The 24,001-nt window shown below is 40.1% G+C and overlaps 3 protein-coding genes across 4 annotated transcripts; 2 read left to right on the top strand and 1 right to left on the bottom strand.

Moving 5' to 3' along the window:
• The first annotated feature begins 50 nt into the window (after window positions 1–50).
• On the top strand, window positions 51–8,069 carry LOC110162366 (zinc finger CCCH domain-containing protein 7B-like). Of its 2 annotated transcripts, none has more exons than XM_020927250.2 (21): window positions 51–280; window positions 451–518; window positions 606–642; window positions 939–1,136; window positions 1,841–1,999; window positions 2,301–2,381; window positions 2,883–2,937; window positions 3,049–3,206; window positions 3,492–4,053; window positions 4,372–4,509; window positions 4,663–4,821; window positions 4,926–5,140; window positions 5,404–5,504; window positions 5,590–5,771; window positions 5,858–5,943; window positions 6,019–6,167; window positions 6,282–6,393; window positions 6,493–6,598; window positions 6,688–6,824; window positions 7,223–7,392; window positions 7,475–8,069. In XM_020927250.2, the coding sequence occupies exons 2-21, from the start codon at window positions 460–462 to the stop codon at window positions 7,653–7,655; spliced, it is 3,045 nt and encodes a 1,014-aa protein (XP_020782909.1). In that variant the 5' UTR covers window positions 51–280; window positions 451–459; the 3' UTR covers window positions 7,656–8,069. The 2 variants fall into 2 exon arrangements, with proteins under 2 accessions (XP_020782909.1, XP_020782908.1); XM_020927249.2 differs by having other exon boundaries at window positions 51–284.
• A 1,544-nt stretch (window positions 8,070–9,613) lies between these two features.
• On the top strand, window positions 9,614–14,821 carry tefb (TEF transcription factor, PAR bZIP family member b). The gene is given in 7 exon segments (XM_055152718.1): window positions 9,614–9,741; window positions 9,920–10,137; window positions 10,218–10,367; window positions 10,868–11,282; window positions 11,284–11,417; window positions 11,518–11,735; window positions 11,951–14,821. Coding segments are annotated over 5 exon segments (1,125 nt in total). The 5' UTR covers window positions 9,614–9,741; window positions 9,920–10,137; window positions 10,218–10,225; the 3' UTR covers window positions 12,167–14,821.
• Window positions 14,822–15,633: 812 nt separating this feature from the next.
• LOC110162375 (protein Tob2) lies at window positions 15,634–22,241 on the bottom strand. The gene is made up of 2 exons (XM_020927259.2): window positions 22,041–22,241; window positions 15,634–20,054 (listed from the first exon to the last, which is right to left on the bottom strand). Exon 2 carries the CDS (start codon window positions 19,912–19,914, stop codon window positions 18,739–18,741), a length of 1,176 nt encoding a protein of 391 aa, XP_020782918.1. The 5' UTR covers window positions 19,915–20,054; window positions 22,041–22,241; the 3' UTR covers window positions 15,634–18,738.
• Window positions 22,242–24,001: the final 1,760 nt, after the last annotated feature.

Below are 24,001 nucleotides of genomic sequence, written 5' to 3'. Positions count from 1 at the left end.
AATTTTTCTAACTTAACTTTACTAGCCGAAGAATGATGGCACGAGGATACAGTGTATGCGCAGAGGAGCGAGCCTGTGAGGCAGTACTTTGGGAACAAAAACACCAGTGACTAGCTGAGCTGGTGCATGAACTTCTGTGAAACGAAACTTAAGCGGGGCCGTCGAGACACGACAGTAAAAAAAACACCTTAATTTGGTGATTATAACAATGACCATGTGGTATATTTTCACTTTCTTGCACTGAATTGTGTTTTCATGAATCAACTGACTCTGCTGATTGGTAGGTAGGTGTGTCTAAAGTTTTGGCGTTATAGCATAGCTGCGAGAAAAGCATGCCAAGATGTATTTTTTATTTTGTTGGATTTTCTAAAGTATTGTGTTTGTCAAGTGTTGAATCTTAAAAGTTGCATTTACAGTCTCACGTTTTGTCATGCATGCCTTTACCCTCAGAGGAGCAGAATGGACCCTGGCAGGCTCAAGCGTAAAGGGGAAATCAACAAGGCCCTACAATTTATACAGTGCGCTTTTTTTTTCTTTCTTTTTTTTTTTTTTTGTCGCTCCTCTTTTGAAAGTTGTCATTTGTCTCATATTGTATTTTTTCCTAGGTCCTCTCTGGCTTATCCTGACCCTCAAGGCTATCAGGTACCAGCTGTTCTTAGAAATGTCTACAACCTTGATTCATTAGAGTTAGTATACCCCAAAAGGCAACACATTGAATTCTAAACCCAGTTGATTTGTCTGTTTATAATATTGTAGTTTGTTTTTGTCTTATGACCACAACAACAAGATGTTACTAGTGACTATGACATTATGATATTATTGCACTTAATAAAATATATATTCGAGACAAATGTGTATGCTGCAATCATAAACCAGTACAACCTTCTTGGCTTGTCAAAGCAAAAGTAATATCATTCATTTGTCTCTTTCTCTCTTAGGATTTTTTAACTGGCTTAGTCTGCAACCTCTTGGAGGAAGGGAATGCACTGTTCAAAGACAGAGCATGGGAAGAGGCTGTGAAGGAGTTCAGTGAAGGTCTCAATGTTGCTCAGTATGCCTCCTCAGAAGATATCTGCATCCCAGAAGTACTACTGGAGAGCCTATATGTGAACCGTGCTGCTGCATATTATAGTATGGTGAGTGATTAACCTTAATAAAACTGTTCTTCAAGACATAGATTATCTTTCTACATTGCTACACAGTTGCAATCAGTTTAACCAAGGCTAAAGTTAATCACACATTTACACGGAAGGGGCTGTGTCTAGTGCACGTTTGATGTTTTGACTGAGTCACATGTACACAGGGTATTGTGCCAGTAATGTATTAGAATCTTTAATCACACCCCTCCCCAAAAAGAACATGGATGGCATTAATTGAAAGAGATCAATTGATAAGTATTATTCTGTAGTCACGATACTCATATCTCAAATAAAAAAAATTATAATAAAATAAAAAACACATACAAACAGAATTGGATCTTTCCTGAATAGTTTTATAATGGTCTTGATTCATCAGAACTAGTATAAGACCACATGGATGTACTAGAGAAAGAAAAATTATTTTGTACTGAAAATTACTAAAATAGCAGATTCTTACTATAATAATTACCTGCTGTTGTCCTGTTATCCAACCACTGAGACATGTATTCAACCAGTCATAATGATCATATAAAAGTGCAACTTGATGTCTGCATTAGTACAACGTGCTAAACAATAGCACTACACAATTTGCTTTGATTGCATTTGAATCACTGAATTGGCTGTCTTGTGAGACCTCCAAATGTAATTGTCATATTTATGTTTTAAAGTTGTTAAAGCACAATCTTATTCCTGATACCCAGGGTGAATATGGGCGAGGTGTAGAGGACTGTGATAAAGCTCTCTTGGTGTGTAAAGAAAGCCGCCGTGCTCTGTTCAGAAAGGCCCTCTGCCTGAAAGAGCTGAAGAAGTACAAGGAGGCCTATAGTTGCACCACTGACTGTCTGCTCATCAGTCACATGGTAAGGAAACTGGCATTCAGTAATTTTAATATTTTACAACGTCTTTAATAATGTGATTGTTGTCCCACTCAGATTTACACTTTCCCACTGACCTATATATGCATAGTTACTGTAAGCTACCTCAAAGCCAAAGCTTAATTGAATCAACATGATCATCCATGTTTGTAGACCATGTAAAGATAATAAAAACGCATTTTAAATGTTAATTTCTCTTCAGATGTTAATTTCTCTTCTCTTGTAGTTTTGTATTAGTCTAACTTCTATACACAGATCCTTCATCTTTTAATGTTTATGTATTCAGGACAATCAAGTGAATGAGCTTGCACAAGAGTTGGCCATTCAGTTGGGACTCAAGATACGTAAGCCCTTTGTCAGTGTAAAGGTGAGGAGTTAATATTCTGTGTACTCAATGTTTAAACAATTAGCGACACAGAAAAGAGAAAAGCTACAGAAAATGACTATTATACATTTCAAACCCCGAGATATTCTGAAAACCAGTCCAGATTAACACTTATCTTTTAAATAATTGCATAATGTTAAATACGTACCTGCAACCTGCTAAAATTAGCTGCCTCTATCCAGCCTAGTCTTGGGAAAATATTTTATGCGTTAAAAAAAAGATGTGTAGCTACATTGTATATTGAGATATGAATACACAAGATATTCAAGACATACCTTTCTGTCTATATTGCATACTGGCATGCTGGTCAGTGGACTATATAATCCAGGCAGTTCATACAGTGATATTAAAATAAATTGGTGGAGCTAATGCTGTCCTCTGTAATCTGTTGCTCACAGTGGGAGTAGATGAACAGATGATTTTGCAGTTAAGTTAAAAACAAAGATAGTAGATTACAAAGACTTTTTTTTTTTTTTTTTTTAGATGTGCACGAATTATACAGGAAATGGTTCTTGTCCTCTGCCCACAATTACTCAAGGTATGAATAAATCAAATTGTCAATTTGTATCTGATTACACAGAAATCAGTGTATTAAGGCTCTAAATGTACCATAGAATTAATGTATATAATTGTCTTACCATATTGTCAGAAAACTTCTCTAGCCAAGACCCTACTCTGCTGACAGCTCAGGGCGCTTCTCAGATGGCTGTCTCCTCTGTGCCAGAAATGCTCGATGACTCTGACGTGATGGGAGATGACTTGGACAGTTTACTAGACACCCTCCCTAATGAGCCGACACCAACTGAGGTGACTTTTCTTTTAATGCACAGTAAGGAATATTAGGTTGTTTGAGAAAAAAAACATATCAGAAATTGTAAACTCCACTATTGGGTGTATTCTTGGGTTTTAGCGTGATGTAAAATTAGCACAGTTGCCGTTGCATTTAATAATTAAATTTAAATAAGTGCATGGATATCTTCTGTTTGTTAGGCTAGCTAGATATGTACCGTATTTACAAAATTTTGCTGAGCCAGGCCTCGTTGTGAAAGCTCACCATTTCGCTGTTCTTACTTTACACTTAATATTTTATAGACCCATCTCCAAGCCTTCTCAATCCCCGGTGTGGAGACCCCCTCCAAACACGCTGTCCCTCCTGTCCTCCCTGCCCCGACACCACAGCTGCCCCCGGCCTTCTTCAGCTCAGCTGGCAGCCAGCTCAACTGCCTGGACTCCTTTGCTGCCAGCGGAAGCATGGTTTCCACACTGGATGCTCTTGATGACGTTTCAACTTCACACAATTTAGACCAACCGCATTTAATTTTATATGGGACAGCAGCTTCAAATGCTGTACTGACTACGACACAAAACTCCCTGAATGATCTTGACTCATTAGACGACCTACTGCCTTCAGAGACCACTACTGCAGAAGAGGCTTCTATATCAAATAATGAAATACAAAAATATATTAAGGAAGCTTTGGATATGCCTCATAAGCATGCTGCAACTGGTTTCAGTGGTGAAAAGGGGTTAAATGCCCTTGATTCCCTTGATTCCCTTGATGCTCTCGATGCTCTCGACACGTTTTCCTCTACAGAGAATATGGCAGCAGAGGTGGGAGCTGGTTTGGACGCACTCTCAGATTTCCAGTTAAATGGTAATTTAAAGACGATGCTCAGTTGCTGAAATACAAATCTCTTGTTGCAGAAAAACATCTAACATATGCTGCTTTTGCAAATTCATTTGAGAACCACTTATTCAGGCTTTAGAGACTTTGTCCCAGACATTGAAAAATCATAATCAAATGAAAACAGCACAACAGATGAATACCACAGCACATTTAGGAATAAATAGTCAAATAAAGAGTGAGTTTGGAGCCAAAAAAAACCATTAATTATATTGTTTTTTGACCTTGGCAATGGTTACAAATTTGAATCATGTAACTGAAAATAATGATTTATTTGTGTAACCATAGATGAATGTTCTCTCCGCCCTGCACCTCTGAAAACTTCAATTAAAGAAAGAAATAAGCATTCACCAGCCAGAGGGCCAAAGCCCTTGACCTTGACCCACGAGTTTATGCTGGCATGCTCAACATGTTACCCTCGAACAGGTACATATGTTGTAATGATCAATTTATTTGTTGAATAATTGATTTCAGATGTTAGCATAGTTGACCACCTGCATTTGTTGTTTTGAGTTAGTGTTTTACCTATTACTGGTTTGGTTAGATTTAATTATATCTATGATTCTCCTTCATCATTAGGAAGGGGGATTTATACATTTGTTCACAAGCCTGACCTTGTGCACAGCTGTGAGAAAGACATTTTACTATGCCGAGAAAAGGACAGTATTTTACCCTGGACCAGAGTTCGGCCCATGCCTGCGTGGACATCTTTTACTGGGCCATTTGTACTTTGCAAAGGTAAGAAGAGTACCAAATTGATTATGGTTGTGACAACTTTTGCTATGGGTACTTTTTATTTGGTGTATATGTACAGTAATTTTTGATTCTGATTATGTGTCCAGAATTACTGAAATCTGGAGAACTCGGTTTATGTAAATATGGAGAGAACTGCACATTCGCCTTTAACCAGACTGAGATTGATGTTTGGACCGAGGAGAGGAAGGGGAGGTTCAACCGTAACCTGCTGTCCCAAAAGCCAGCTATGAAGCAAGAGCCTGTCAGTGGCATCATACAGATTCTTCAGGAAAACAAGGGCATGTTTATCTTTCTATGTGGGGTACGTACATAACTTTTAGGTATTTTATACATTACATTGCACTTCATAATATATGAGTGTAGGCCTAGTACTTACGTCTGTAAATACAAATTGGCAAGTTTATTTTCAGTTTTGTTTTTTGTTTTGTTTTTTCTCAGAATTGCTTTAAAAAGCACTGGATCTTGTAATTTCAATGGGCTTTAAATTTCATATCTTAACTTACAGGATACAAGTGATACTGCTTATACAAATATAATGTTTTGGTTTCTGTCATATGTATGTAGGCATGCTTTGACTGTAAACCTACTATAATAAGTAAACGCAGCAGAGATGATGACACTGTCTGCTCTAACACAAGTGTTCGACATCTGTTTGATGCCAATAAGTAAGCCTGTTTACATTTACCGTAGTAAGCCAATAAGTAAGCCTGTTTTCTGTGTGTTTATACATTTCCTTGCTTTATGTGATAGATGCTTGGCATTTATGATGAGGAACATCACAGTGAGGTACAGAAAGGTCCGCCCTCTACACCTGAACTGCCATTTGGATTTATGTCGCCATTGTATCAGATATGGGTGTCTATTGGGTGATGAGTGCATGTTTGCTCACTCCGATGTCGAACTCAAAACATGGAAACTACAGAGAGAGACTGGTCCTCTATCACTTTGTCCAAAGGATGACATATTTCACAGGCCTAGATTGAAGGCACTAATGTTACATATTATATTATTTGTACAGGAACCAAACCAGAGGAGATAGTTAAAGTATCCACTGATTACTATGAAAAACTAAACAAAAATACAAGCAATCAACAGAGCAACAAAGTACGTCACTTTAAGAGCATTGTATTGTCTACTTTTTTCTTCCTTTGCCATGACATCTTGCTATTGTTGCTGCAGTCTTTGGGTCCAGGAAAACCAAAAGGAGGAAGACCTAAGGACTCTCTCAACATGAGGATGAGGTTTGTCTGTGGTCACTGCTGGCGTGATGGAGTCACAAGTGACCCAGACAAGTCACTCAAGTATTGCTCAGCTAAAGCTAAACATATGTGAGTAGAATTTACATCACCAATGTATGCCGATGAACATGGTCATTTGGAAAATCATTTAGTCTAGTCTGTTACTCACTACAAATATATGTATGCTTTGGTGGCTCACTACAGGTGGACTAAAGACAAGAGAATATTGCTGGTGAAATCCTTGGAGAGAGATAGAAGTAAATGGGTTATGGTTCGAACACTGCCACATTGCAAGCATTTCCCATTGCATTATGATGTAAGCATTTCCCATTGCATTATTCATTCAGCATTAACTTTATTTGTCTTTGTTGGCTATTTTTGGTCTGAAATCTGTATTGGCTATGCTCTACTGTAGATATGTCATCGAATATTGGACAGAGGAAAATGTAACGTGGGGAACTGCACATTTGCCCACAGTCAAGAAGAGAAGGATATGTGGACTTATATGAAGAATAATAAATGTGAGTAAATGTGCAAAAACATTAATGTTGTTAATATGTTTGGAAATATTGGAATACTATCGCATTGAACACATTTGTGGCATTTGCAGTAGTGGATATGCAACAAGTATATGACATGTGGCTAAATTTAAGCACTTTGAACCACCAAAATGAAGAACCTGTTGTAACCCAGCCTTCGTCTGAAGAGAAATGCATCGTGATGCCAACAGACTGTGCTGAGCCAATGGTTTGTACAATATCTATATTCAGAAAGCTGCTCACAGACATAATACAAATGTGCAGAATTGGGCTACATCTTACTTTTTAAATCTTGACATGCATATCAAGGACACAATTTTACACAATATGGATAGATGGAAGGACACGCCATGCCTCATTCTTATACAGGCTTTAACTACCTCGGGAGGCTGCTTTAGCACTAATTACAGTCTTTTAAGAGTTATTTTAACTTGGCTTTTGAATCTGGAAACCGAATGTGAACAGCTAGGTCTGCTTTCTGATTGGATAATTATTTGTAAAAAATAAAATGTAAGCATATACAACTTTTAGAAGATGGGATAAATGTTTTTGTAATAAAGTTCCTACATACTGTACATTAAAATGTTCTTTGTATTTTTTGTTTAGGATGGCTTTCACTGCAGACTTTGTGGTAGACATAGCAACAGTGAAAAACAGTGGCAGAAGCATATCTCCAGTGAAAAGCACAAAGATCGTGTGTTCAGTTGTGATGAAGAAGAGAAAGCCCTGACATGGAATTACAGATTCCCAGCAAAATGCTTTAATCTCTGCCCCAGGTGAGACTCTTATATGGAGTCAAATCAAACGGTGCCAACTTGAGGCTTTTTATACCTGTATATACCTGCATATATTTTCCAGGCTGGATGATAACTGTCCTGATGGCATGAGCTGCGACTATGCCCATAGTCCAGACGAGTTGCAGGAGTGGATTGAGAGAAGAGATTTCCTCCGACGTAAACTAGCCAGAGCCAGGGAGGATATGCTCATAATGCCTGATGAGTCTGACTTTGGAAAGTATAACTTTCTTCTGCACGATTGATATTACTGGCTACTTTCTTGGATGTAATCATCTATACCAAATACTGACACCTTACAATTGTGCTAAGGCCTGCGACACTCACAGGATGCAGTGGATTTTGTATTTCCCTAAAATCAACACACATATATCTTTGAGATACACTTAATCATATTTTTGTTGGCACAAAGTCATAAATGCACAAAACATTTATAATGGCTTCATATACTCAGTTATATCAGCTTTGTTACACACTTAACAAATTCAGAGGCAGCAGTTCTACAGGTTGTGGTATTGACAGACATTATTCATAAGAATCACTAATGCCTTTCCCAGTTTTGTATTCCATGTTTTTAAAGGCTTCAGTTTTTGCATAAAAATGACCTCATAACGATTTTGAGTTTAATGTTCCCAAACCAATAAAAACAATGTCATTAAGTCCTTTGGTTCCATTTTAATTGATCAAGTAATCCTTGAGCCATTTACTTTTCTTAACTTTTCTTACCACTTATGTCACAAGATGGCGCTATGTAGCAGGTTTGCATTGTATACACGTGCCGTAGTACGTGGAGTGAAATGTGCCACCCTGTTCTACAGCGGAGTTGTTTTGATTCTCTTCTCTGGATCCCGCCCACTTGGGGCTGATTGGTCTGGTGTAGTAAGTGACAGGTTTGTCTTTGGCTGCTCACGCTGTAGCCTGTTATATGGGCGTGGTTATCGGTGCTCATTACAATGCAAGTTGTAGGGACACATGGGTCTCGTGATACAAGGGGAAAGACCTGCTGCAAAAGTTAGTTCAAAGTCTTGAAAGTCTGCAGTAGAGTGCTCATTTCTTCTAAAGTCGAGCATCAAGGACATTTTAACATCATGGCAACTGCAAGTCAAATCCTTTTTGGAGATAGGAGTGATGCGTCTGATCTGCTGAAGTGTCTGGCTGAATATCCCTTTTCATTCCCTTCGTTGGAGGATAATGGTAAGAAACGAGACCCTTTCTGTTGACATTAATATTCTCAAATCGTATGTGTGGCGCATTTATAAGATTGTCTGTCTGCTGCCATTTGTTCTTGTGCTTAGACAAATTGATAGTGAAGAGAAACACTACACTGGGGGATAGTTTGTACACTGCACTGGGGCATAGTGTGTACAACTCAACATATACTGGGATAAACCTTAAGACAACCTTCAGAGTACTTCAAAGTTTTGACTCTGTGAAAAGCACCAAGCGGCCAGTAGAGGGCATCATAACGTATCTTACAACCAATTAATTAGACCTATCTTGTGATGCCAAACACAACCCTTGCAGTTTGTTACTAATGCTAACTTTAGTAACAGCATTTTCATTTACTAATAAATCGCAAAAAAGCTATTGAACACGTGGGTTAATCTGCTCCTTTTCACATCTGATCCACTCTGGGCCAGCCTGTGTATTCTTGCTGCATGTGCGCATGTATTCTGTAATTGCTAAAATTTTGGAGTATTTGTCTGATGGAGGTCACTGTGGGGCGCTGGTGTGTAACCCTTTAGTGACCTGCTGTGTGGTTTGGACACCGTGTTCCTGAACCCAAATATTCTCCTCCCGCAGGTAGTGACACTGCTCCGCGCCCCTTTCATAGAGCGCATGTTGTGTTCATGTTAAGCCTAATTATTGTTAGGCTATATTTTAATAACAAACAAAACAGCAAACACGGGCTATTTAGAATAAAACTAATAATAATAGTTATAAGTCAGTAATTATTATTGATTCATGATAATACCTTACAGGTTTATGGTTTCTGTTAGTGTCACTTTCTTTTGGTTGAGAATAATTTGTGTAATTGCAAAAACGCCACTGTAGTAAATTAAACACGACTATGTGCACTTTGCATACTGCTACTACGCCTCCACTGCTGCACGTAGAAGTATAGATCCGTTGTGCTGCATAGCTCCAGCTCATGGTGCACATGTGCAGGATCTGAAATCACGCCCCTCGACAGCTTGTACTTTCACGTGACCAGGGTGGGGGTGCTGCACGTGTATGGCCACGAGTGTCTCCTGAAGGACAGAACATCGTCTAAACAAACACTGGCGGTGCAGGGCTGGTCACTAGCCAGGCTCACAAGTTAGAGCGAAGGTTAGTGCACAGCATTGTGTATTTTAACCTCTGTGTTCTGTGACTTAAATGAGCCAGAGGGTGATTTTTGTCAAACATTCCTGTCACTTTTCGCAGTGTTTTTGAATTAGTAAACCCAGCTGTTTTTCTTTGTTTCATGTTCAGCTAATAATAATATTATGTTTACTTCATCATAAAGGCTTCTGCAACATTTGCAAATACAATACTGTGGTGCAGAAACAGACACTTGTTTAGCGAGTTGAGAAACAAGCCAATCAGCGCGTGCTCTGCGTGTGTGGGCGGGGACACTGCGTGCGCTGAAAGACCCCTGGATGGACACTGTTAGTGGCGTTGTATTGTCGCCAGAAAAGCGTTAACAGTGACAAAGAAGGACCATTTAAGCATTGTCCACTTCTTGTAAGTATCCCAAAGCCGCGTCGTACTCGTTACTATTACAGACTGTGACACCTTACGCCCGGTGTGTTCTTCGGAGGCAGACGGAACAATGCCTGGCAAAGCTGCCGTGACAGTGGCCATTAAACCGAGCGGTCCTGCAAGTACCACGGGTCCACAAAAGTCGTTTCCTTTCGCTTTGAAGAAGATAATGGACATCCCCCCTCCAAATATCTTGGAAGAAGTCGACGACGGTAAGACAACTGTGCTTTGTGTAGCCCACTAGCGTGGTTACAATTAATCGTCTTTAATCCAGTCCTCAGTCAAATCGGATGAAATTGTGGATTAAATGAATGGGTTTTGGTTCGAAAACTGTTAATATTGACAAAGACACTTGAGCTGGACATGCCGTGTTGTCGCATGAAGCCAGTCTCCTTCAAGGATACAAGAAAATCTGAAAAGAACAAAAAGTCCCCACGCTGCCTTTTTGCAGTTTGGCATCCAGTGCACGTATTACAGCCTTATAAACTAAGACATATATGACTTCACATGATTTTTACGTCAGTCTGTACAATCAGTAATGAAACTGGCATATTTAAATCAAAATAACAAAAATGTTTCTTTTTTTTATTCAATCTACATGTTCTGTGTTGTCATTTGCCACTGACTTGCAACCTGACTTTTTTCTTAATTTTCTTTATGCATGCTTTCATGGAAATCACAAAATCGATTTGTACACCTGTGTTTGGTGCAGAAATCGAGAAAGAGAAGCTGGGCTCTTCAGAGGATGTGGATGGGGGCGTGGCTGGAGGTGCCACCACTGGTGGTGCGTCCAGGGGCAGTGGTGGCGGTGGCAGCGGAGGAGTGTCTGCCTCCCTGACCCCTGCCATTTGGGACAAGACCATCCCCTACGACGGAGAAACATTCCACTTGGAGTACATGGACCTGGATGAATTCCTGCTGGAGAATGGTATCCCCGTGAGTCTGGAAGAGGAGGAGCTGCAGAAGACTGTGAGTGGAGGAGAAGGCAAAGGAAAAACTGTTCCCAAGGTTACAGCTACTATTGGCACAAGCAGTACTACTACTACTGCTGCTGCTGTTGTCCCGACTTCAGTAGCATCTCCCACTTTGGAAGGCACTTCTGAGCCAGAAGAACCTATTACTGTTACTACTACAGCCAGCCAAGATCGAAGAGGAAGAGGAGGAAGAGGAGGAGGAGGAGGAGGACACACAGGAGCAACCACAAGAGACATCGACCGAGCCAGTGACAACAAAAGCTTCAGAAGTAAAGGAAAAGAAAAAGGGTACGTTAAGTATATGCTTTTTTATCAATTATTTGTGCATTTTGTTGTTTCTTACTATAATTATGGAGCAATTTACTGCAAGTATTTCTATTGTTCACAGAGAGCAGCACTGGAGACAGGAATACACCATCACCCATTGATCCAGATGCTATTGAAGTGGACATTAACTTTCAGCCTGATCCCACTGACCTGGTGCTGTCCAGTGTACCAGGAGGAGAGCTTTTTAATCCACGCAAACACAGATTCTCTGATGAAGACCTCAAACCACAGCCCATGATTAAGAAGGCCAAGAAGGTGTTTGTACCTGACGAACAGAAGGTTGGTACAAGTGGATGTTTGTATGTACATGTTTTAAGTAAAGGATGTATCACCAGTGTATTTGTTCTAAAATTCATAAAAAGTGTTGTAGTAGTAGTATTTATTTTTTTCTAATGAACTGGGAGTATGTTTTTATGAAAGGTAAATGTGTTAGCTGCTTATGAAAGAGATTTCCCATATGTAAAACCTTTACTGACTGACTCAATTTTTTCTAGGATGAGAAATACTGGTCCAGAAGGAAGAAGAATAATTTGGCAGCTAAACGTTCCCGAGATGCACGTCGGCTCAAAGAGAACCAGATCACAGTGCGGGCCTCTTTCTTGGAGCGGGAAAATGCAGCTCTTCGACAGCAAGTGGCAGAGCTCCGAAAGGACTGTGGCCGCTGCAAAAACATCCTGGCCCGCTATGAGGCCAAGTATGGTCCGCTGTAAAGTCTGGGAGATCAGTTTAGGAAGTAACAATGAGACATAAGCAGAACACCCTTCCCCGCAGTATCCAACACAGACACAAACACCAAGGGAATCTAAATTTTAGCTTGGCTGATGCCCAGTGACTGTTCCTAAGTTTGGGACACAGGGTGGCAGGGTGAGGCGGTCTGGGAACGGTGGTCACAGGGAGCCCTGTGCAGAGCGCCTGGCTTCTACCTGGGCAGGTGAGAGTTGACAATGGCAGATTCGTCCATGGTCAAAATCACATGGAAAAAGGTTTATTACGTTATTGGAAAGCAATGGTTAGTTCAAATTAGAGCTACAGGAATTGAAACACAACAGTTTTAGAAAGCATGAGTCATTTAGAAGTCGTGTCACACCTTCACTTTTCTTAGAAGAGTTGCACTTGTGTTTGTGTGTGCACTTCAGTGTTCAGGATAGAGGCTTCCAGGGTTGTTGTTTTACAAGTGACAGAGTTGGAAGGTTACATTTAGAAGTGTAGGAGACAGTGAAGCTCCAGGCCTGAGGAGAGAGCAGCAGAGAGCACAGTGTGTAGGTTCAGTTCTGTTATAGTTCTTCCACTTTGTGGCTCACATGGACACTAAACAGGTGAAATCTACTGCACACGGTCCATGTGTCTAATCCATTTTGCACTTATTCTTACACAAACTGTGGGTAATAGGGTGGCAGGTGAAGGTACAGCTATACTTTGTGAATGCCACTGTAGCGATTCTGGGGGAAAAAACATGCATGGTCTACAGCTCAGAGCTACAGCTTTCACTTTTTTACATATCTCAAATTTCTTCCAAAGCCTCACACACGATAGATCATTTTACAAAGAAAAATATTTTTTTGTCAGTTTTGAACCTTGTATGTATGAAGTTCTACAGGGCCCTCACAGGTGGAGGGATATGTTAAAATGAAGGAAATGTTTATTTTACTGCACATTGCAAGAAGAGGGTGCTTCAGCCACTGCCTGCCTTGACATGGTGTAGTGAAAGGTGGATCTTTATTTTTGCAGTTTTCTGCTTGTAAATATTTTGAGACAGGGATGCAGACTGTGTCTTTATTAACCCAATACTATTCCTTATATTTGCCAAATAGTCAATGAGTGCTGTATTTATTCTGATGGTAATAACACATCTGTTGATTGTGATGTAAAACAATGTTAGATTATTCCTTTATGGAAGAATACTTTCACTGAAACCAATGATAAAGCAGGGAATTCAATGGGTAAACTGTGCTTTTAGATGTTTGTTTTAAAACAGATTTATAAAGTATTCTCTACATTAACATGAACTCACAAGGACAGGGACACCCCTAATATCTCATCCAACACTTCCTTTTGGCTGGGTCAAGGTGTAGGAGGGCTAATGGCAGCGAGCACATCAAAAGCACCATTAGATTCTTTGGCAAAGTCGATGAGCTCAGTTTGCTAAGTGGACTGAGGTTTGTATCTAAATTAGTAAAAATAAATGCATAACTGACTGTTAAGGGACTCTGTTCAAAGACTCTGTCTTTGGGTGATGGAGATTTTTGCAGAGCAGTTGGCTTGTGCTCATAATCGCCTCAGTCATGAACAAAATTACCGTGGCAATAATATTCAGCTATTTATGCTTGTTTTATTTCAGTGATGTCGTATGTAAAACTGTCATGTGATACTAAATAGAAATGTCCCAAAGTCATTTATGCTTCCAATATTGCCTGGGATTGTTATGCATGAGGCCCAGTTAGAATTTGTCTTTTGCTAAATATTTGACACCAAGTGTACTTAAAGTCTGTAATCATCACTTAGACTAGATGCAGTTTTGATGAATACACCAATGGTCTTCTCTCTCTCTGAAAACATCCATGCCACGTATTCCTGATAATGTGTGCTCCATTTTGGATGAAGGCTGCATCTTTTGATCACTGTGTGGATTGTTCAACGTTTACTCAGCGTACATTTTATATATAACTAGATGCACTGAACCGATCGGTTTGTGTCTCTTAATTGATTCTATAGTATTTTGTTTTTCTATGGTGCGTTTGTTGTCTTTGATTTTGTATTGACATCCAGACTTGAAACAGATTACATTTTATACATCAGTGCTGGTGATAACTGCTGACATGTTGAGGGATAATATTGCAGAAAGCAAAAACAGCAAAAGGTATGTAGCAATCTTTTCGATATGGTAGGTTTCAAAACTAGAGGTTTTCAGTTTCAAACATAGTAACCTGCATTTATATGAAAGAAAATGCGCTTTTGGCAATCATCACATACGGCTTCACCTTTAAAACATTTGTTCTACCTTTATTCTCAAGGTAGTATGACTTAAGAGCAGCTAATGAGTGATTTTAAAAGAATATTTGAACCATCTCAGCATAAAGCAAACTGCAGCTCTTATACTTTGCATGCAAGTGGTGCCTATATGTTTATATGTTTTTTGTCAGGTTTTCCTCTAATGCATTGTAGGCATTGGTGTCGGGTGCTTGTTATATATAAATATGTTTACTATTTTAAAAGTAGCTCCTGGCAAATATTGAGTATAATTTTGGATTCTTTTTCTTTTTATGTATTTTCCATTGTTCTAACTGTGTAAACTAGGATATGTGCTTTTCCACGCTCTATCCTGTATCTTGTATTATGCATAAAAAATAAACTGAAATTTAATGACCTACTGGCTGCTAATTTGACCTTGATGAATGAATCCGCTTGGCAAGGGTGAGCTACAGCAATGAGAAAAGAATGAGATTCCTTACAGTGGAAATTTCATACAACTTCAGAATCTTATACAGTTCAACCCATTACATCTTGAGTTGTGATTTGTGGTTTTCCTCTTTGGGCTCATTATTATTCCAGAGGAGTAGAAGATGTTGCGTAATGATCTCATCGACACTGGGGAGCACTGTTGCGTAACACTGGGATGCAGCTGCAGCATCCAGCCCCAGCATGGAGCGGGTGGGGTGGGAACGGAGAAAGGAAAAGTGAGGGACAATGATAAAAGGGAGGGGCTCTGGGAACGCGCTGACAGGAGGAGGGACGACGGGAGAGGATGCTGCGTGGAAGAGACGGGGATGGATGTAGTCTGATGGATAAACAACAAAAGAAAGGGCGGGACTGTAAGGCAATGATGACAACACGAGGAGGGGCCCACCCTATATGTGCGCTGCACTGCCAAAAAGCTTTCAGTCTCGGAGAAGAATCCAACTCACAGCGATAAATGATGAAACGCAAAGTAAGACCTGGGTGTGTGCACCTAAGGTGGGCGGTGCGCAAACAGCTCAGCCTTCCTCTGAATTAGGCCTGTAGTCTAGAGTTTTAAATAGTTTAGCCTTGGGACCCGCTGAGCTACTTCTAGTTCGTGTTTAATGTGCACATAAACTCACAATCACGCCATAGGCTTATGTTTTCCATGCTTCCTTTTGGAGGTTTCTTTTATTACAAACTTAAAAAAGAATCTGATACAGTATAAACTGCAGTATTAATCCCCCATCCTAGAGGGGCTGCACAGAAAACAGGTCATTGCATTTCAGTAGTGAACATCATACACATCAGGTAAAAAATAGGGAAAACATTAACAAAATACAAGCAGTAAATGCATTATTATTTAGTTAAATTGCTCTGTTTTGTTTATTTTTAAATCTTAGAAAATAAACATTTACACATGAAATATAAGCAAAAGACATCTCTATATAAAAGAAAATCTCTAATCTTTGCCCAATTTGTTTTCAACCCTGACTGTAAAAACTTGTTTAATATGGTTTTTGAATACACTAAATCTGATTTACTTTAGAAACTCCTTGAAACTATAAACAAATACCTGCATGCAGTTTACTAAAATACAAATGAGCAATATGTTTCAGCTCAGGCCATCTTTACCAGGGTCAGTTACCTACATACAGTCATGTCCAGAAATCTGTCTAAACCCACTTTACAGAGACGAGGTAGCACCTCCAAAAAAAAAAAAAAAAACTTCTCGGGTCACTTCAGCATTGCATTAAACTGCATAAATGTGATCATCTTTCTAAGCAAAGATAGTTTCAGTAAGAAGGATTGTTAAGTGTGACATCAACACAGCTTGCTTGGGTCCAACGGTTCTGAGTTGCTCCATAGATACACACAACAAAACCCATTTCACCCTAAAAATCATTGGGTGTGCACATTTCTACAACAAAAATGATTGTTGTATTTTTATATTTACAGCCTCAGTAAAAAATATTTTTGATAAGTTATGTGTGAAAGGATCTCCAGAGAAAAGCTAAAGTACACTTTGTTTTTTGCCCCCTACTGTCAAATATTAAATCAGCATTGTTCAAAACCCTTGAACAGGTTAAATTTTGCCAAAAATGCGATTAAGTTGGATTTCCACTGGACCCAGAAGGAGGGTTAGGACATCATCACTTAAAAGTCTCAAAGATTATGGCTATAATATTAGGACCATGATGTAACTAGGCATAATCAGGAGAAATAATCAAATGTCAAGAATGCATAACATTTGAAATATCATGAATTATGTCAAATGCACTTGAAAAGTGGCCTAAGATTCACCAAAGGAATTATTTAGCAGAGTATAGTGTATTGGGACCTTGATATTATTTTGGTTTTAATGAACTGCCCATGAGAACATGGAGTGGTGTAGTCAGAATGCAGTCATCCTTTCCTTCACAAACCCATTGTAAACATTCATAACTCATTTCTAATCTCCTTCAAGAGTGAATACATTAACCCGTCTTATTAGACAAATGCTGTACACGGTACAATACACATTCAATACTTTATTCTATACATCTTTATTGTCTTGTTTTGCATATATTCACGTATTTTGTTGAAAAAATAACCTCAGCATGTAAGAAACTAAACAATGACTCTTAACATAAGGACTGCGGATATATACATTTTCCAGTATTTTATACGTGTACAAATATGAGTGGTCATTAGCAAAAACAAAAAAATAGAAAAACACTACAAAGAAAAATACATTTCCCATTGCAATCGTAACATGTGTCAACCCCCTAGTATTACAAATAAAAGTTGCATGACTGCATGCATATGACAAACCGTCACATTGCAAAGATCAGTGAGCACAAGTCAGGGGTCGTAAATAAAACATTTACAAGTACAAATCTGGACTGACATCTTCTCACCAGTGTGATGCATTGAATACTTTGTAGTCCTTTTAGAATCTCTAAAGCATTTAACGACAGCTAAGTGAGTGTGCATTACTGAGCTGAGGGCGAGGGCACGAGGAGCCCAGTAATAAAGTGCTGGAAAGCTTAAACGGACATCTGAGGGTCACTCTTGCCACCGGAGACAAAACTATCACAAGGACCCGGCCAGTAAACATACAACTCACATGTGACAGGCTATTCAAAACACAGTAACACAGCCCATGACACATTCAGGAACATTCACCTTCACTACATCACTGTCACCGAATACATCTTTGTATAAAACTAGAGGAATTTCAAGAAGGGAGAGAATAGAGAGAATAGTGTGTGCCTTTGGCTTCAAAACCATTTAAACTGAGAGGAAACGTGCTCTGGATTTTAACGTGAGGCTCTCTCAGCTTATCCACCCTGAGCAGCGTCGAGGCAACACTCCCTTCAGTCGCTCCAGCCCTTTGTATTTGCCTCGGTCTCTCCCCTGCTCCTCTACACACCCAGGAACCACTCTCCTTCATAGTCAAAGTCATGCTAAGCCATTTATCACAATCCCCAATGCTTAGCCATAGCTTCTTCTGCCCCTCCCCCTCCATTCTTCTGCCTGTTCACCTTCACATGCCGCTGACTGAAACCATGCGCACATTTCCCTGCACGTGTCCATTTGCACAGATATATCGAATTATGACTGAGGTATCAAAACATGTTGCAGTGCTAAATTGCTTTTCATATTCAGTTTTCCTAAACTGTCCCTGATGCAATTTCCCTTGACAGGTGGACTACATTCCACTTCATCTGCCGTCCACAACATACTGCACCCTCTCATTTAGGCCCATGTCATGCAATACTAAAGCTCCTCTGAATATGTAATATGCAAGTGTGCCTGTGGTTTCAAGAAGATGGCCACTATGAACACTGAGGCTTGGAACCCCATCAAAACATAACAAAACAAGAACAGCAAGGCAAGCAGAGCTCCACTCGCTGTATTTGTGGCAAGTAGGGCAGAGCAGATTGCGGAACAAAGTGCTGAGCTTTTTCCACAGCCGTCATTCACTGCAGGACTTGGCTAGGTCATTTTTCACAGCATGACAGTGCAATGCAAAATGGAGGGTACACTAGAGCCGGGTCCAAGAAAACAAATCTCCGTTAACATTCAATAGAAATCATAAACAAGGGTCTGGCAACAAGTCAATGCAGAACGGAAGGTGCGTTCCCACCCGCTCTTATGTTGCTCACAAAAGCATGGCTGCTAATAAATGACAAAGTGCATGGGGTGAGGTGGGGGGTACACAGGAACAAAACAAAATGGTACACTCATTTATATTGTAGATCAGTAGTAAAAGTAATTCTAAACTTGCATTGGTATTTCAATTTGTTAGAAAAAATAAAAAATAATCTAAAGTTAGTGTCTTAAAGTATTGTCAAATGAAGGCTTAGTTGGCCAGCACTACAGGCTGGAAGGATGGGCTAGGATATTGCAGGTTGTAGTTTCCCAAACCGTCAACAAACGGCGGCTTCTCGACATAAGAGATGGGGCCACCTCCACTTCCTATGATGCCCACGCTCTGAGTTGGAGGGGGGCTGGAGAAGGGGTCAAAGGGCGGCTGGTTGCTCACTGCGTGAGGAGGCTGAAAGGGGCTAGTGTGAGCTTGCATGGGCGGAGTGTCACTGTCAAAGTATAGCTGGCCTGGAGATCCAGGGTAGATGAACTCTTTGGCGTTTGGGGAGAGCTGGCTGGGCATGGGTCCACCCAGGGAATGCAGGGACAGAGACAGTGGCTTGTGCTTGAGCAGCTCAGGGGCAGAGAGAGGAGGAGGAGAGCGGGACAGCATCCTTGGGACAGGGGGTACAGCGGCAGGCACACCTCCACTGCTCTTCTTCATCTTTGTGGAGCCAAATTTAGTGGCAGCAAAGCTAGCGGTGGTGAAAGTGATGGGCTGTGGTCGAGCTGGCTGCTGAGTGGAGAGGTAGGGCAAGGCGCTGGGGGGAGAGGGTGTGGAGGTGTTCGAGGAGTGAGGTGCCAGGTCAGGAGGTGTACTGGAGCTTGGGTAGCTGAAGAGCCCATGACAGGAGGTGGGCAGTGGGGGAGGGGTGCTGCAAAGTGAAGGCAATAGAGTGGGCGATGCCTGACTGCTGATGGGCACAAAAACCTGAGCGTCTGGGTTAAAGCCTGCACTCTTGTTCTCCTCAGCTTCAATATCTCCTTTAGCCTCCGTCATGACACCCTCAGGAGCCTCTCCATCACAGCCCAAGCCAGGGGGGTCCTCCAGGTACAGTACCTTCACAGGCCCCTTCTCTCCAATCTGGTATGAGACCTCATATGGGTCAATCCACACACTAAGCTCTGCAGGGACATTTGCCCTCACCTCCTCTGTGTCCAGCCCACTCCTCTTGGCAGCAAGCTCCACAACAGGGTCCCGAGGAGCCCCCAAGTGGAGACAGCGGAAAGCAGAGCCCCGGAGAGGTGCCTCTGGATACCAGTGCCCCTCGAAACGAGACACCAAGATCCTCTCCAGCTCCTCACCAAACAGGTCTGCTCTGCGGCGAGGCAGCTTGTTGTAGAGGTATGACACAATGAAGTTGAGGGCCACCTTGACTTCCAAATGCATGACTGTGTCACCGTCCTTTGGCTGATATCAGACGGTGGTTCTAAACAGAGGCAGGATTTTTTTTCCTTAGACTTAAACTATTAGGTGGACTTCAATGATCATCATAGTAAAGGCACCTCAAACAGATCCTCAGGTCCCAACTGCAAAAAAAAAGAAAAAGGAAAAGTGCATTAGCCAAGCACATTAGACACACAATATATTCATGGGATGTGCAGCCAGCTGAGCTATACAGTGTCCATATTTGATACACAATCTTCACAAAGTGGTGTCTAAAGATGAAAAGTGAAATAATATCCCACAGATGGCATCTCAGCACAAATTTATCTTGTGGCACTGATCTTATCCAAACATAAACAAACCAAAATTACTGGTGACCAACATCCAAATGAACAATAATTATAACATCGTCAAATCAAAATTTAACTGGCCCATTATAAAAAATATAAACAACAAAAGCCATTGTAAAAGCCCCATATTATTTTAAATTTTAAGTGAGCTACATGATGTCCAGATGGATGTAACAGATGCTGCCTGCGTTGTAGGCTTCATAATTCCTTTATAATCTGAATGAGATCTCAAAGTCTTTGCTTTCCCGTAGCTACGACAACCTCGCATCAGAAGAGTTGAATCACATAAAGCAATAAGAAGAAAAGCAACATCAAGCTCATGAAAAACTGGTGTAAAATGGCAGGAGAGTTGGTCAAGCCTATTGAACACAATTTCCCACCATGCAGTGTGCACAGAACACCCCTCCCCCTTTGTCACACAAACAATTCAGTTCTTTGCCAGAGAGGGATTCTGCAGCTAAGATTAGAAAGACATCTCTGATAACATACAATTTGAATGTAAATGCAAATAAAACTAGTATCTGCCTGCTGTCGGTTATGTGCTGTGTAGCTGAGCAAAGATGTGACGAGACTCTCCTCAGTAACAGAAGGACCTAAAGAATATCATTCATCCATTCATTTGGGTTCAAGGTGGAATAAGCATCACAAGCAGGAGCTATTATAACGTAGATATGGCACAGCAACCAATAGCATTACTGCTTTCCTGTGATTATTATAAGGAAACGGCTCTTTTCAATGTCATCCAATGACAAAAGAATAGCTTACCTTAGATATGCATGAATTCCACTGTCAATAAACCACAGCCCACATCGTCGGCAATACAACGTCGACATTATTGCTATGTGTGGTGTTGTCACGGTGTTTCTCAGCTTAGCTCGCTTTCAATTGCAGACCTGCTGGAGTTATAGTATTTGTTGGCATCTACAATAGTTGGAAAAGCAATGGCAGCTGCTCCAATTATTTATGTTTACATGCATTAATGATGAGTGTTCCTGGTGCCTGGTAATGTGCCCTTCAATGTATTTATGTAGGAGAGCTGCCTCAACACTAAAAGAAATATCAACAAGATCCTAAAACATGTAGACAGAGCAACAACAGGGCTTGTGCTTTTGCTCTTCTAAGCGGTGCAAATCTAAATGTAAATGTATTTTTTTTCTGACTCTTTTACTGTAATAACCTGGACTGTCATTACCTGAAAGGCTATATAATGACTCATGTTCATGCTGCATATTGATGAAGACTTAAGGTGCAGTTTGGATGGACGACAATAAATGAGGCAGCAAAGCACTACCTGCCCTATGACAGTCAGCAGGTACAGCACCAAACTGTAATGTTTTCATGTAAACAAACACAAAAAAATAACATAAAAAAAACGATCTGAGTAAACATAAATGTCTAAATGACTATGCCACCTACTGATGATGCGAAAATAAGGACCAGACAAGGGGAGCATCCTCAAATACCAGGAAAGGAACAAGGAATTTGAGCAAAATATACAGTAATCTTATATGACAAGTCAAGGAAGTTCATAAATGTGACTTTAATTAAGATATGATGTAAATTGAAAGATATTTGCTCCATTTCGCGACAATAATTTGGTCAGCGTTGTGCTAATTGTGCCACTACCCTAAAAACAATCTGAAGATGGAAACGATCAAAACAAATTAGACCTACTGTTCATAATGTATATAAATATAGAATAATAAACGCCTATAATAAGATCCCAGGCCTATATAAAAACCAGCAACAGAAAAGATAATCGTCCTCATCCTCACGCACCGTTTGTTTGTGATGCTCCAGCGACGCTATCTTTGCGCCTTTCCAAATGCAAGACGCTCCTGGAACAGCTGATACTCCGGTGATGAAGAAGAGAGCCCGAGAATGTCCACATATGCGTCTAAAAGCCGTCCTGGAGGTGATAAAATCCTCGTACTTTCTCTGTCGCTGTCACTTTGGACGGAGCCTCCACACAAACTTTAGTGTTTGACAAGCAGGCGTATTTATACACCGTGAGGCGCCCACACCCCCACGGCTGCACGGACTACTTTCCTCTTATTAAGGATCTCAGCTGACAATTATGTAAAATGTTTAATTAAAATATACACACATGCGGGTTATTTATGGACAAACTAGCCATTTAAGCACAATTATAACATCAACGATTTAATAGTTACATTTTCTATTAAAGACCTGTACATTTTTAAAAGCCACATAAATAGCACAAATATTAAATATATGTCCATATTCAATGTGAAGTAAATACAAATATAAATATAAAGGCCTACGTCACAAGAGAAAACTTCTTGACCCGTGGGGTCTAATTTGTTAAGCGGACGGATATGTGTATTCCTTACAGTTGTAAGAAACCAATTTGCTAAAAATATAAACGGTGATAGCAACAGAGTTTCTATTGGCTGAGATGGGGGAGGACCCACAGATTATTGGGCTACAGACGTGAAGCATCCCGGCTTTCGGTGGGCCTAGTGGCTTTTGGGAAATGTGGTCCTAGTAAAGAATCACAGAGTGTAACATGGTCTAATAGCCATAATAGCTTACAATGTGAGTCACACATGGATCTATAATAAGAAGTCACACTGTTACGCTGATAAAAGTAAGAAAAATGTAGGCTATTATATTTGACATCTAATGTGCTTGGACCTGTGACAATAAATACACTAATATGTGTGCACAGCCTACTTTACATGCATACAATACAACTAACAGCTGACTGTTCTCCAGGCCTATAATTCACAAACAGACTTCTTTTTTTTTCCAGACAGGATGTGAAAAGGGGTGAGAAAAATACTATTGTGACTTTATTCAACTGAAACTTCACAGGCAGAAATAATGCTAATCCATTTTTGCTTTTGTCTTATGCCTTTAAACTTTTAAGACTATTGTAAACTGCTGTAACTTCCTTATGGGCCAAAATGTTCAAATAATTCTCATATGAACCTGTTTTGAACTTGGCTATTTTTTCTTTATTGAGGATTGTCTCGGCTGTAGCCCTTGCCTGTGCCTTGGACAGAAGACCTAACCTCTTCTATTGGAATCTAAACGATCTCTCATCCAGAGTCTTTGACCCTGGGCAGGACCAGCACCCCCGACTTGAGAGCAGCTCCAACCACATGAGGGTGCTTATTTAATACTGTACATGAATAGGCCAAGCATAAATTGCGGATCCTAAGGCCTATCAATACTGAGAAAAATACTGTTTATAAGATGAAGAATCTGTTACCAGGAGAATAATTATGGAGCTATACCTGGCTCATCATTATAAAGTGTTATAATATATTTTGTAATTGTTAGCTATACAGTATTTATTCTAAATATGTAACAGTTTCCAATTCTTGATTTCTAGGCTTCTAGGATTGTAGTTTGAGATGAGGACTCCATCAGAGATAAAAATGCATAAAAGGCCAATTTAAGCAAATACCAATACTCCTAATTTGGGGTGTTCAAAAATATTTAAATATCAATATAGCGTATCGTTTAATATCATGATACAGTATTGATATTATGGGCTGCTGTATTGATATATCGCCAAGAATATTTTTTGATATATTTTATTGAATTATTTTATTAAAGCGCTACAGTTTTGTTGCTTGTTCAGAGGAGGAAACTTGTTTATGCAACACATTTGACATTTTTACAGTTTTGATGATTCAAATGGATGTGTTTTTTATTCAGTTTGCACAAGACGTGGTTTAACAAAGACTTTTAGTATCACAGCCATGATT

Source organism: Boleophthalmus pectinirostris, unplaced genomic scaffold, assembly GCF_026225935.1.
Source record: "Boleophthalmus pectinirostris isolate CB_2022bp ecotype Guang Dong unplaced genomic scaffold, ASM2622593v1 HiC_scaffold_17, whole genome shotgun sequence".
Taxonomy (NCBI): Eukaryota; Metazoa; Chordata; class Actinopteri; order Gobiiformes; family Gobiidae; genus Boleophthalmus; species Boleophthalmus pectinirostris.
This window is presented reverse-complemented; position numbering and strand designations above follow the sequence as displayed.